The sequence below is a fragment of the Rattus norvegicus genome, chromosome 19, assembly GCF_021556685.1.
Source record: "Rattus norvegicus strain SHRSP/BbbUtx chromosome 19, alternate assembly SHRSP_T2T, whole genome shotgun sequence".
NCBI classification, from domain to species: Eukaryota; Metazoa; Chordata; class Mammalia; order Rodentia; family Muridae; genus Rattus; species Rattus norvegicus.
Window position 1 is genome coordinate 32,869,634 of NC_141552.1, and position 15,096 is coordinate 32,884,729.

The 15,096-nt window shown below is 38.6% G+C and overlaps 1 protein-coding gene across 46 annotated transcripts in view; it reads right to left on the reverse strand.

Annotated features, from left to right (window-relative positions):
- Positions 1-15,096, reverse strand: part of Cyld (CYLD lysine 63 deubiquitinase) — a 59,624-nt gene that overhangs the window by 42,377 nt on the left and 2,151 nt on the right. For 16 of the 46 annotated variants that reach the window (XM_087594750.1, XM_087594743.1, XM_087594735.1 and 13 more), the window contains 3 exons: positions 8,409-9,062; positions 6,977-7,279; positions 4,043-4,148 (listed from right to left, as the gene is read on the reverse strand). In XM_087594750.1, the coding sequence (XP_087450876.1) occupies positions 4,043-4,148; positions 6,977-7,279; positions 8,409-8,912 (913 nt within the window). In that variant the 5' untranslated portion in view covers positions 8,913-9,062. Of the gene's footprint in view, positions 1-4,042; positions 4,149-6,976; positions 7,280-8,408; positions 9,063-11,831; positions 11,973-15,096 lie in introns of all 46 variants that reach the window. The other 30 variants (XM_087594746.1, XM_087594737.1, XM_087594724.1 and 27 more) reach the window with 4 other exon arrangements.

Sequence of the window (15,096 nt, forward strand, 5' to 3'; positions counted from 1 at the left end):
TCAAGAACTAGGTAGGCTTGAAGGCAAGCACCCTTACCCACTGAGCCATCCTGCTCGCCCTAACAATCACTTTTCTTCAGTACTGGGACTTGAACTTACAGCTTTGCTCATGTTAGGCAAGTGTTCTATCCTGGAGCTACATTCCAGCCCCAAGAATTCTTACCTGCTTTACTTCCTACAATAGCCATATCTAAAGAGGCCTATGTAAGGGCTTGCTCCTATCTGAATGAATGGTGTTTTATATTGCTGGCTTTAAAACAATAAGCACTCACTATAATATTAAAGAGTATTTCAACTCACAAGCTTCCTAAACTATACTCTCTATAAAACAGACATGAAAAATATCACTAAATAAAATATGAACACACATATATGCTTTCTCCTAAATATAAGCCATTTGTTCCATAAGGTTGGATAAGGAATTGGGAGTGAGGGACCCAGGAGGAGTTGAATGAGGTTGTTATAATCAAAACATATTATATGTATGTATGAAAATTCTCAAAGAATTAATAACAAATGTATCTTGAAAGAGATCAAAACTAAAGTATGACAGATTTTTTTAATAGCAAAATTGAAATAAAGCTGTCACACGAATCTCACACCTCTTGCTACAAAACTAAAAGCTACATGGGAAACATATTCAAACTGTAAAATAGTATTTATGCCTTGACAACAACAGGAAGACAGGAAGGGCAGAGTGCAGCCCAGGAGCATTCATCTCCCATTTCTATGAAACAAGAAATTCAAGACCCAAAATAAGCTACAGAAAAAACTCAAAAACATTTTATGTCAGCATTACCAATAATGGAAAAAAACTAGGCGGAAAAAAAATAGTTTGCTGCTCACTTATGATTCTTGCTACAGTAAAACCATCTTTTACAGAACCAAGACAAAATACATCTCCATAGAAACAATGTCCACTAGTATGTGACACTAAGAAATATGGCTTTTTATGTATTTCTTCATAATGCAAGAGCACTCTGAGAATATAGGATGTGTTGGAGGACTGAAGAGAACTCAGGGCAATGGTCACACAGGTATGGACATAATCATCATAGACAATCCAAGTCTGATTTGAGCCACAGTTCTATTTTCTCTTATTTTTTGTTACTTTTGCTGTTTGTTCTGTTTTACATTTTAAATCAGCAAAAAAATTTAGCAAGACCTATTTTATAAATTGGTTTAGAGTACAAAGATAGCATATAAACCATCTAATTAGCATATAACCTAGCACATTCCTGCTATTCACAGTTACAAAGCGTTCAATACCATCCCCATCTATACTGGCTGGTTCTGTGTGTCAACTTGACATAAGCTGAAGTTATCACAGAGAAAGGAGCCTCAGTTGAGGAAATGCCTCCAAGAGACCCAGCTGTGAGGCATTTTCTTAACTAGTGATCAAGGGGGAGGACGGAGTCCATTGTGGGTGCTACCATCCCTGGGCTGGTAGTCTTGGGTTCTATAAGAGAATTCTACAAGCTAAGTAGGGCAGAGGGAAGCAAGCCATGGCCTCTGCATCAGCTCCTGCTTCCTGACCTGCTTGAGTTCCAGTCCTGACTTCCTTTGGTGATGAACAGCAATGTGGAAGTGTAAGCTGAATAAACCTTTTTCTCCCCAGCTTACTTCTTGTTCATAATGTTTTGTGCAGGAATTGAAGCCCTGACTAAGACAAATTGGTACCAGTATAGTGGGGTATTCCTGTGACAACCTGACCATATTTGGGGGAGGACTGTGGAAGGACTCTGGAACCTTGAGCTAAAAGAGCCATTGGGATGTTAAGAGCTTCTGTAGGAGCTTGGAAGATAATGTTGAGAACAGTGCAGAAGATGGAGGCCTGGCTTGTGAAATTTCAGAGGGAAGATTAAAGACTCTTATCAGGGCCATGTTGTTTTGTTAGTGAAGATTCTGTGGGTTTGGTTAGCTGGGGCTGAAGAATCAGCTGTGATTAACGAGATCCCAGAACTACTAAAGCAAAACCTTTGCATCACTGCGACTATTGATGCTGTCAGCTGGAGCTAGGAAATTAGTGCTGATTAAGAGACCAGCATCATTGAGGTGAAGTCTTCTGGGAAGTGTTTTCTGAGAGCACAAAGAGGCTGTGTTCTAGAGATAGCCAAGGTTGAATCTTGGACTTGGACTTAGCAATGTGTAAGAGTCATCAAGGTGGGACTGGTTTTGAAGGCATGAAGGGGTCATGAAGAGCAGCTGAGGCCGGGCACTGTGAGAATCCATGGAAGGCCTTTGGTGAAGGTGCAGCCTCAGTTGCAATTGATGGCCCAGGACTAAAGGGGTCATGCAAAGGAGTTGAGGCTTGGCACCATGAAGAAGAGCCTGTGAGAGGCTGTTGGTGAAGCCTAGTTGCAGTGGAAGACAGCAGTGTTTTGGAGATGCCAGTACCATGAGATGACCACCAAGAACAGTGGGTACAGGCAACTGGAGCCTAGAAGACAAAGTGTGTGCTACAAAGGGCAGAGTTGGAGAAGTGACCCAAGCCCTTAGAGGAGCGCAGAAAATCGTGAGTGGATCCCAGACACTGGATTGTTAGAGTTTGACTTCGCTTTTGATTGTGACTGTACCCTGATACTTTTCCCTCTTAAAGTAAGAAAGTATGTCAGTGGAGCCCACAGTTAAGAAACTTTGAATTTTAAAAAGACTTTGAATTTTAAAAGATAATGGAGATTTTAAAGGGATTGAACTTTTAATATGCAAAGACTGCAGAACTCTCAAAGTTATTTAGATCTTGGGGATGAATAAGAAACTAAGGGTTGGGGCTTAATGTGTGTGTCAAGTTAACAAGAGGTCAATTGTACTGCCTGGTTTTGTTTGTAAACTTAACACAAGCTTAATGTTATCACAGAGAAAGGAGCCTCAGTTGTGGAAATGCCTCCATGAGACCCATCTGTAAAGCATTTTCTCAACTAGTGATCAGGGGGGAGGGCCCAACCCATTGTGAGTGGTGACGTCCCTGGGCTGGTGGTCTTGGGTTCTACAAGAGAGCAAGCTGAGCAAGCCAGGGGAAGCAAGCCAGTAAGTAACATCCCTCCATGGCCTCTGCATCAGCTCCTGCTTCCTGACCTGCTTGAGTTCTAGTCCTGACTTCCTTTGGTGATGAACAGCAATGTGGAAGTGTAAGCTGAATAAACCCTTTCCTCCCCAACTTGCTTCTTGGTCATGATGTTTGTGCAGGAATAGAAGCCCTGACTAAGACACCATCTCTGAATGCCTCTCTTGACTCTACTGCACTATCCTATCTAACAGCTGGGGAATCTAACAGTTGGGGCTGGGGCTGCTATCACTGCCAATACCTCATAGCAGCCAAGGGAGTTATTTATTTGAAGCAAAACAGAAGGTTCTTCAGCTTTGCAGAGGACTTTGTTGGTGGTGGCGGCTTTCCCATTGTTTTTAAGTTCACAAGCTGTGCTGTAGCTCCATGGTAAAGGGTTTTACTGTGGTGCCACTTGTATCACATGTACAGGATTCGGTCCCATCCCCAGAAAGAATATATGTTCACTGCCTTTACCCACTGAGCCATCCTGCTCACCCTGATTATTACTTCCATAACAACACATATAGATAATAATAATATATGATAAATTATGTAATGTTTCTGACTACAGTCATGGATCATGATCTATCATAATACCATCTTAAAACAAAAGAACCTCAGCCATCACTTATCAAGAATCCTGAATCCACTGTGACGTACAGAGGAGATAACCAATTTCTCCTTATACAATCCTACTTTCAACTCTTACTCCAACAGGCAGCAGTTTTTGTATGTTTGAATCTTACAATTATAAGAAAAGACCTTTTTCTCTATTAAAATGTCTAGGAGAAAACAATGTAACAGATAATGTAGAAACTTCACTCGGTACTTTAAGAAATACTACTTCTAGAAACCTTTATTGGTTTTGTTTGGGGTAAATAAAGGATATTCTATTTAATGTCAATTTGCAATATAAAACCCAATTTCAAAAGACCTATCTTGAAGAATATATTTCCACCCTCATAAGTGCCTTCTGCATACATAAAGGAGACATACCTGGGATGATGTCATTGATGTGTAGGAGAACTGTACTCTCAACACTTGCAAAACTGCAAAGCTGAACCCCATCAAACCTTCCGTCCCAGTTGCCAATAGGGTTATCCTAGAAATGCATAAAAAGCAAACCTTTGAGCCCTCCTCGATTAAATATAAAAATGAACACCCACATTACAAAAGAATCCTCTAAAACACTTTACATTGAAAACTTCTAACTATTTTGCCCAAAAGAAGAAAGGTTGTATTAGAAATAGCTACTAAAGTAACAAGGTTGTTTTTTTTTAACAGAGAATTCTTTTTTATTTTGTTCGTTTGTTTACACTCCAGATGTTATTCCCCTCCCTTCCATCCCATATTTCCTCCCTGCCCTCACTGTCTCTGTGAGGATGTCCCCACCCCACCCACCCCACCCACCCACCCCACCCACCCCACCAGAACTCTAACCTCCCTGGGGCCTCCAGTCTCTTGAGGTGTATTTTAGGTGTATGTTTCTCTGACTGACCCTCTGCTGTGTATATGTTGGGGGCCTCTTATCAGCTGGTATATGCTGACTGGTTAGTGATTCAGTGTTGTAACAAGGTTTTATAATAAAATAATGATAATAAATTTAGGGTAAACACACAGAAAAATAGTATTTAAAGCATTTTTCATACTTTAACCTGCATTAATAATAACATTTAAAGTGATATTGTTTGCATATGAAAATTCACAAGAAATGCATTATTTTATCCAGACATTTATATCTCTGGGCACTTTGCTCATCTGAATTACTATGAGATTCTATAAGCAGAATGGTATTTATTTTATATTTTTTTTTAAATGATGAGTGCTCTGCTACATGTAAATCTACATGCTAGAAAAGACCATCAGATCCTTTATAGATGGTGGTGAGCCACCATGTAGGTGCTCTGGAACTCAGGACCCTAGAAGTACAGTACCCACTGAGCCATCTCTGCAGACCTCAAAATTCTTTTGTCATTTGTAGGTGTACAAGACTTCCCCCAAATGGAGATTTTCTAAGTTCTAGTCTACTGCATCACCAGCCACACAGGTTGTTGATGAGGTATAGAGAGATGAGCCAGTGAAACACCTGCTCTGAGCACTACTGCATGTGGGAAGTGTCCCTGGAAACAAAAAACCATGAGAAAAGTTGCAATTGAACTATCTTCTCAAGAAGCCTAGCGACAGTGTTTGGAAGTGATGCCTGTGTAAATCAAATGGTAATGGACAGACATGGATGGAGCTGGCAGGCGAGCCTTAAGACAGTCTGCCTGAGTTAAACAAGGTGATCACCATCGAGGGAGGAGAAGACCTAAACAGCTCCTGTCACATGGAAAGCCTAGGCCAAAGAGTCTGTATGAGACAAAGTCCAAAGATTACTGGCCTTCTTTCTCCAACCTTCTCTCTACCCAGCCTACAACTTCTCCTCTGAAATATTAAACTCACATTTAAAGAATACTGTTTTTAATTATTAAGAATTCTGAGATGCCCACAGGTTACCCCGGTTCTAATTTCACACAGTAAGAATCTGGCAACTTCTTTTTTTTTTTTTTTTCTTTTTTTTCAGAGCTGGGGACCGAACCCAGGGCCTTGTACTTGCTAGGCAAGTGCTCTACCACTGAGCTAAATCCCCAATCCCATCTGGCAACTTCTTATTTTATACCTAACTGGTGAGCATCCAACAGAATTTCTAAGCACAAGGTAACAAAAACATTTGTGTCCCACCATCTCTTTACAGTATTTCTGAATAAACAGAAATGATTACTAAAAACACTCCACTGTATGACTCCACTGTTCATATCTTCTCCTAATACACCTGGTGTTGATACTATCCATAATGAACTTTTGCCCATATTTTCAGTCTGTAATAAAAATATTTTCAATCTCTTTCTTCTCACTCTCTTAATGCCACAAGTTAGTCCACTATGTGCACCAGAATGTATCCATTACTAACAAGAAGAAAAATGAGTGACACAAACAGAAACAGTGAGACTGTATGACCTCACTGAGGGGCCTGCAGACATACCCAGACTAGTTAACAGGCATGGGACAAACTGGGCAGAATATATTTAATAAGAACAGAGTTCTGTGTGAGACGGAAAAGCCCAGCAGACAGACAGTGAAAAGGGCATAATGAGAACATACCAAATGCCACTGAACTGTTCTCTAACTATAGTTAAGGTGGAAACATTCTTATATTAGACATATTTGACTGCAGTAAAAAAAAAAAAAAAAACAACTTTTAAGGGGCTGGAGAGATGGCTCAGTGGTTAAGAGCACGGACTGCTCTTCCAGAGGTCCTGAGTTCAAATCCCAGCAACCACTCAGTGGCTCACAACCATCTGTAATGAGATCCGATGCCCTCTTCTTATCTGTCTGAGAGCAACAGTGTACTCATATAAATAAAATAAATCTTTAAAGAAAAAAAAAGTTTTAAACAGTACAAATCCTGTGGGAATACTCTATCTACTCAAATGCAGTGTGGCTCTTTTCCTGGGCATTTTTATTAATGACTTTTTACTTTCATTATTATCAGAAAAATCAATAAAACTTTATATATATATAAAAACATGTCCAAGAATCTTTTTAAATTAAAAGGAAATACAGTATCATATAGTTGGGCTTGGTCAGGGAAGTGTCAGTTTCTTTTATTGGTTTGGTTGGTTTGGTTTTTGCTTTTGTCTACTGGTCAATTATAATAAGGAAAATTTAAAGACTGAGAACATTCTCCCAGTTTACTAAAACTGGAAAAGGACGTAGTAGCCGCATTCTGTATGTTTCTATGTCCTATTTCAATGTTCCTGTACAAAGATAAACTAGACTGCCTTCTTTGAAGTACTGTACATTAATCCATTTTAAGTATTCCATTTAAACCTAAACTGGTAATGAGACTAATACATATATTCACAATAATACAATTCAAAATTTTCTTACCATGTCCACACCAACAAAATATCCTAGACTCTCTTTTCCTGGTAAAACATCACAGAATATCACTGTTCCAGATTCTGTACTTTCTCCAACCTTCAAAGAAACTCTGGAGTTTATTTCCAAAGGGGGAGGTTCAACCTGGACTGTATCTCCTGGGCCTGCAAAATCACTTTCCAACCCATTGTCATCATCTTCTATAAGCTCCAGCTTGTCCAATGCAACAAAAACGCCACAGTCCTCATCACACTGGAAGAGCTGTTTTCCTTGATACACCCCATCAGTGAAACCTTGGCCACGACCTTCTTCCTAGTTTTAAGAGATATTTTTTTTAAAAGAGATATAGAAAGAGATACAGGAAGATTATTCATTAAAGGGATTACAGGACAATTACTTCGGAAAAATCTCTAAATTACATACAGAATAAGAACTATCATGACTGACAATTGCAGTTGGGTTTAGGGTATTTAACGACTAAAGCTGATGGTAAAATTACCTCACTTCATAATTCTTTTGAGAAAGAGTTAGACTGAAACCTACAGTAGGAGTCTGCCATAATTTTAGTCATTCCACCCTAAGCAAAGAGCAGTGCTTGCTCCATTTACTGAGAAAGAGCTGTATGCCATCCACTGAATGAAACACTCCAATCATATGTGCTAGAAGCACTTCACAGATGAGGAACGATTGGGAGAACTTGATGTAGGCTGGTTAAGTAGCATGGCAATCCTGGTAGAATCAACCATAACTGGGTGTCGAAACCTAATTATCTCGCTGCCTGAAAAACCAAATCAAGAAGCAAATAAAGCAGGCTACTCACAAGAATGTCAGAAAGTGGCATTGCTGAGAACCCACACTCAGTTTGGAAATACTTGAAAACATTTTAGGTATGTTTCTTAGAAATAAATTCTAAGGCAGTTTATAAAAATCGGGAATAAGTATAAGCAAACTGAAATCGCTACAATATATTTCAAACTCTTGCCTCAAAACTGTTACATTTAATAGCATAAATAATTAACTGAGAATACTATAGATGATATCACAAGATATTTAATAATTTTTGAAGTATTTATTATAATTGGTAGAGCTAACTCTTAATATAGGTAACTTAAAACTTCTTACATACAGAAGTCCAGAATAATGACTTATATATTCCTATTATAAGGGACAATTTTTAAGTTAAAATTAAAATTTTCAAGCACTGACTTTATATCCTCTCAGTTTATCATTAAATAAATTTAGGGGCTGAAATATAGCTCAGTTGTAGAGGGCCCTAAGGTCTATCCTGAGAACTACACCAAAAACAAACAAAAAACATAAAACCTAACAGTCATGAATATAAAAATATACTGCATATAAAAAGGGGAGCATGTATGTGCTTGCACACACACACACACAAACACACACTCACAAAAACACTAAAATGTCTTATCAAACTTACCAGTAATTCTACTCCAAAGAAAATCCCCGACACCGTCCTCTCCGCTAATAAAGGTCCTCTGAAGCGTACAACTCCTGGAAACTTCTCCTCCCCAGATCGCAGCTGTACTCTCACAGGACTGCCCACGTCTACCTGGAGGCCTTTACTTAGTCGGATTCTGTTTCTAAATAGGCTGAGCCTCTCCTCACAGTTGGTAATTGCCAACAGTAACTCTGTGAATTTTTCATTTATTTCTACAACATCCTTTTCATCAACAAACAGAACTGCATGCGGTTGCTCTAAGATTTTTAATCCAATCTGATTTTTCTTGCCTTTAGCAGAAGGAACTCTTGAATGCCCCACGGAACGGTCTTGGATGTACTGTCCTATGCTCCCTTTGGGTACTCTCAGGAGCTTCTGTGTCTGTTTGTCTGTTACACTGCATTCTTGAAGAAGCAGATAAAAAAGCCGTTCTTCCCAGTAGGGTGAAGTAACTTTCTCTTGGTTCCACAGGCCTGAACTCATTGTGACAGTAACTTTCAGAACATTAGCTGGCAAAAAGGAACCACTAGTAAATCTGTCATAAAATCCAAAAAAATGAACTCACTGTAAGTCCCAAAGCAAGATTTTAGCAACCTGGCATCCATGTTGTAAAAAGACAGCAATTCAAAGTGCCTGGCAAACAAGCAAATCAAACTTCAGACTTCATCCAATACAACCTTAAAGCTAAAGATTTTTTAAAAGTCATTTGAATATATATACATACACATCTCAAAGAGCTAAAAGACATATGACTGTGTCTACTGTAACTGCATTTTTAAGAAAGCAAGTAACAAAGCATTTGCAGACATCAACAATAATGACTATATCAAAATGTATAAGATCAGAAACTAACAAAAACTTTAAGGTTACCTTCATATACAGACTGAGAATTTTTCTTTCAGTTTTTTGTTTGGTTGGTTGGTTTGGTTGGTTTGGTTTTAGGTTTTTGAGACAGGGTTTCTCTGTTTAAGCCCTTGCTGTCCTAGAACTTGCTCTGTAAATGAGGCTGGCATTGAACACAGATCCCCCTGCCCCTGCCTCTGCCTCTGCCTCTGCCTCTGCCTCCTGAGTAATAGGATTAAAGGTATGTGCTACCACTGCCCAGCTGAGATGTTTTTAAACTTTACAAAGTAGCACTTCTGTCTTACTTGAATGGATAAAACACAGTGCTTTGAGAAAACACACATAATCTTATTAATTAAAAAGGCTATTATTTCTAAACATGTAACTTAAGTAGAAAGCTACACATTATAGTACTGAACATCTTTTACCAACAAAAGGATGACAATATTACATTCAGGAACTTAATCTACAATTCATTTATCTGTTTTATTTGACCCAATTTTATTTTTATACATTTTATTTACATGTATATATGCTGATCTGTGTGACTGTATGCCACATGTGTACAGGTATCCCAGGAAGCCAGAAGAGGGAAGGTTGGATCCTCTGGAGCTGAGTTTACAGGCAGTTGTAAGCTACCCCCACCATGGGGACACGGATCTGAATCCATTTACTCTGGAAGAGCAGTATATACTCTTACCTGCTAACCCATCTCTTTAGCACCCCCATCACTTTGATTTTCATAATAATCTTGCATAATTTGTGCTTAGGCAGGGAGATGTTAACTACTATTTAATTTCTTATAGTTAATAAGCATAAATATTATAATCTGAGTATATAAAGAATATTTGAAAATGGTTTATAGCCTCAAAATTTGGACTATGTGACTATAGGATAATAATACTGAATTATAGATGTTTACATCTATAAATTGTGAGTTTAAGACACTTTATGTATAAAGGAATATACAAGTGATTATTTTCAAGCTTCAACTTTTTTATTTAAAACTGTTACAAAAATAATTGCACAATTCTGTAACCTCATTTTAAATCCTACTTCAATGGTTTAAAACTATATAATTTTAAGTGCTGTTATAAGAAGCCCACAGCCAACATCATGTTAGCGAAACACCTGAAGCAAATTCCCCTAAAATCAAGAGCAAGGCAAAGTTACCCACTTTGCTATGCATGAATACCACAGCTCACATGAAAGGTACAAGGACAACACGTAGGAACTAGTTCTCTCCATCTACCATGTCTGCTCTAGGAATCAAACTCAAGTCATCAGGCTTGATAGCAAGTACCTTACTGCTAAGCCATCCTGACAGTCTAAACTCCACTTTTGTAAGCCAATTTAAAAATATAAGTTGAAAGAAAATTAGAGTTAGAAGGAAGAGATCCTGTTTGACTAGATAATGCTTATCCCAGAAGCTCTGGTTATTAAACAAAATTCCCAGTGGCAGGTATGGGATAACCTCCTTATGAATGGTCAATCAGGGAGGTCCTAAAGGCCCCCAAGACAATACAGATTCTTGCCAATTCTCTTGGTTGCCACCAGAACTAGATGATAAGATTCTATTGCTGAAGACAGCACACTCCTTAGCTGTAAGATATAGAGAAACCAAGCTAGAGCTGAGATGGACACTTCCTCTCTGCTAACTAGCTTTCACAGTACTGAAAGATGCTATTGCACTGGGGAGAATAGGGCATCAGTGGTCTTACCTAGCTGTGAACCCCAGAACTACAATACTAACACAGCAAGCAAAACATGCCTACACATAGCAGAACTGTGATGGGATCAACCAGCTATGCTCTGCTAAAGGGAATCTATGCCAGGTATTATAAATAAGTTCAGAATCCCATGGCTTAGGGTTTGACTGTTGTTTACCTAAATTGGCATGGTGTCCAACTGCTTTCTAAACATCTCTAGTTATAGCCACAGACAAATGTTATCAGTCTTAATCAGAGAAGCTTCTTCTTTACAATGAACGGCGATGAATGCAGAGAGTCTTGGCTGGCCAAGGCTCTGAGAAAAGGGGACAGCTTGAATGAGTGCTCGCACGGCTCTAAACAGAACATTTATTTATAATACTCCCTCTAAAGTTCAGGCAAAGTTGCAGAATGGGGTGGGATTGGGCGTGGAGAATACAAAACCTGGAAGACAGGGAAAATAAGAGCAAAACACTATCTTCTGGCCACAACACAGCCACTGCAATCATGAACTCACAGCAGCTGTGGTTGCTTGCACTGGCCCATCTAAGACTGGACAAGTCAATTACTAGTCATGGATTAGGATGGGGTTCATGGGTACATCCTGGCTAAACTATTGGCTACTAGATGATTCTGGGGGAGAGAAAAGCATCATCTTCAGATATGTACCACTAGCAACTAGGCTCAACATGTGGCCTTCATTAAGCTTAATGGTCACAAAAGAAAAAAGACATGAATGTGGTAAAGGGACCTGTAGGGAGGAGTGATGGGTAGAAGGAAAATGAGGTGAGGTGAGAGTAACCAAAACATACTGCATACATATCTGAACGCTGTGAAGTACAATACTAACCCAGCAGGAGCCACTAGTGTCAGTACTGTGATGGGATCAACCAGCCATGCTCTATCAGACTTGAGGAGTCCTGCTCTGCTAAAGAGAATCCATGCCAGATAACATAAGCCAGTTCAGAATCCATGGCATAAGGGCTCACTGCTAAAGAACAAATTTTTAAAACACAATTACATCTTTTCAAATTAAGGGTTTCATTATTTAATTATCTTTCTGAAAAGAATAGACCCATGTATCTGTCATAAGAAAGTGACTATTTCATCCTTCTTTGAGACAGAGGTATCCATCTCCGGCCTTGTGGCTAAAGGTAGCAGTTAATAAAGCTAGCATATGCACCCATTTTATTCTTGCGATAAAAATCAAATACACTTAAAACTAAAGCAGAAATGTTATTGTTGGACTCAATGAAGGAGCAGCATAGCAATTCCACACACAGAGTAACATGTCTCTTAGAAGTACTCCATCATTTTCACAAGTCTGCCTGTCCCTTTGCAAGCCCAAATGAGAGACTCGGGTCACCCACGACAGGATAAGGCAGGCACTGCTCCAAACCACTATCACTTAAAGCATCTGCACACTTGGTGAGGATGCAGGCAGTGGCAGCATGAGCTGCTCCTCTTTCTACTTCCTTTTGTAATGTGCTCTTGAATTCCACTTGAGGGCACTGTCTACTTCAACAAAAAGAGAATCAATTTATCTCTGCTACTTACATAACACACCTGTAGACACCTCAATCTTAGCCCATGTAAACAAAACCCCTCAAAAGGACTCCACCCCAGAAACTACATAACCTCTTAGTATGGCTCTGTACCTCTGAGGAACCAAGATAAAGAGTTTGGGTTTTTTACTAAAATATTATTATGTCACCATTAAGGAAATTACTTTTTTTCTTGATCACTAAGGTATCATTAGGAATATAAATTATTATTAGTGAGTCTCAATATAGAAGACTTTACTATTACTTTATTATAAAGCTTTTCATCCTGTTCCCTGGCTCTCTTGCCTGTTTTATATAAATCACAATATATACTTATATGTTCCTCTTGCAATCAGCCATTTTCTGTGGTTTCCTGCAGTCTGCCTGTGACTCTTTTTGTGGCCTTCTCGCTTTCCAATTTACTGTGTCTAAAAAGCTCAAAGAAATGAGGTGATGAGCTGTGTCTGTGTGTCTGAAAAAAGCAAGCAACACAAATAAAGAGGAATACATTTCTAAAGGGTAAGACTGCTCCAGGCAGAAGTAGTCAAAAAGCACTAAGTTAGTGTTTGGGGTCTCTTTGAAATGCATTTCAAAATTTTTGACCAAAAACATTTCATAGCTATTTTATTTTTAAAATAATTTTTTTTATTTCTAAAATTTTCTAAAACTGGGTTCTTTAGATGGTAAGTTGGAAATTGCCTATTCTATTGACTCTCTAACTTAACAACTGATGCCACAATTTGAAATTTTAAAAAATTAGTGTTAATGAAACAACAAAACAAAACAAATAATTATATATGTTTCAGATCATTACATTTAAATGAATTTGATCTCAAAGTTGCCTTTGCAATTCATTAAGGGAGGTAGTCCACAGTTTTAAGAATTATATAACTGCTTGGTTTGTAAAAGAAAAAAGATCTATGGCAATAAACAGAAGTTTTCAAGAATATTTTTAAAGTGAACTAGACAAAGAATGATGAATGTCTGCAACTTGTTGCACAAGTAAACCTGAATTTATACTCAATAACAGGATAGGTCACAACAGACAAGTGGAATAGTCAAGACAAACATTACAAAGTACTTTTTAAAAAAAGGTATTATCCAAATAAAAGAAACATGTGTGAGCCTTCCCACTTTTATAAGGAATATTCAAGAATAGCTTTCAGGGTTTGGAGAGATGGCACCAGTTATGAGCACTGAGTGCAATTCCAGGGTACCCAGTTCAATTCCCATCACCTACATCACAGCTCACAACTATCTGTAACTTCAGGATCTGACACCCTCACACAGACATACATATAGGTAAAACACTAATGCATTTAAAATAAGAATAAATAAATGGTATAAAAAATGAGTATGTTTGAAACACATTAAAATTAATTTCCTTTATTACAAATAATAAAGTTGAATGGATAACCGTGTCTCTTTCTAGACACACACCTGATGAGAAACCAAACTATCATCAACAACACAACAGAAACACCCTAACATCTTTCCTCCTCCTGTAGTAACGATATAATGCCAACACTATATTCTCACTCCACTGGGATTTGCACAGTAGCTAAATAAAGCCTTCTGACTCCAAGCAATAAAAACTGCCTCAGGACTCTACAAAGAGAAACAACAAAATCACACTATGAGCTCTTTCCAGATCACATTCAGTGTTCTGAGACGGTCAGGGTTAGACCCTGAAAACTTCACACTTGAAGGTGTGATGACTGCTTTCCACCCATCCAGCTTCTGCTTTGAGTACAGTGATGACTGCTCTAAGACAGCAAGTTCACAGTGACGAGGAAGAGGTAGTACGAGGGGAGAGATTTTCAAGTATACTCTCTTGCTACTTGGCAAACGGAATCACTGTGAAGGCGAGTATATCAGGAACAACTCATTTAAACACTGTCCCATGCCCGCCTGGGTAAGAGTAATCGTGTATATTTTGGTAATTACTGAAATATCAAGGAGCTGGAATACAACAGTGTAGCCTCAAACTGTTCAGCCTGAAGCAAAGATGAACAGAGGCCTTTCTTGAGGACACTAGAGACTAGAAAACAAAAAGACTCACACAGATCTGAAATCATTACCTATTTATGAGCTTGGTGACAGCCTGAATGCTGAGTAAAGGAGGGTTTCATTATATTAAGATAAAAATCATTAAACTAAATGATGGTTAAAAAAAATAAATGTTGACCAATTTTCAACGAATGAAATAAAAAAAAATGATCAGAGTATAAGTCCTACAGCAAATACTAAAGATCAGAATTACCCAGTTCTAAGCATCACAATATGAATGGTCATCAGCTACATAAAAGTGGGAACTTTTCCAGACCTTGGATGCTCAAGTGATCAAGCTGTACCACCCCTAAGAACCTCACAAAGGCAGCTGTAATTCAACAACTTGTGGCATCTTCTGAGGTACCTCCTTGTCCTAAAACACCACAGGAAGCTTTCTAAACCAGAATAGACACTACAATACTCACTAGCGCTCAAAGAGCAAATGGCAAAGAAGCAAGCATCCTGGCATGGGTATGCAAGAAAAGCGCCACAGCTTTCCCAAATGCTTCCAGTCAGCTA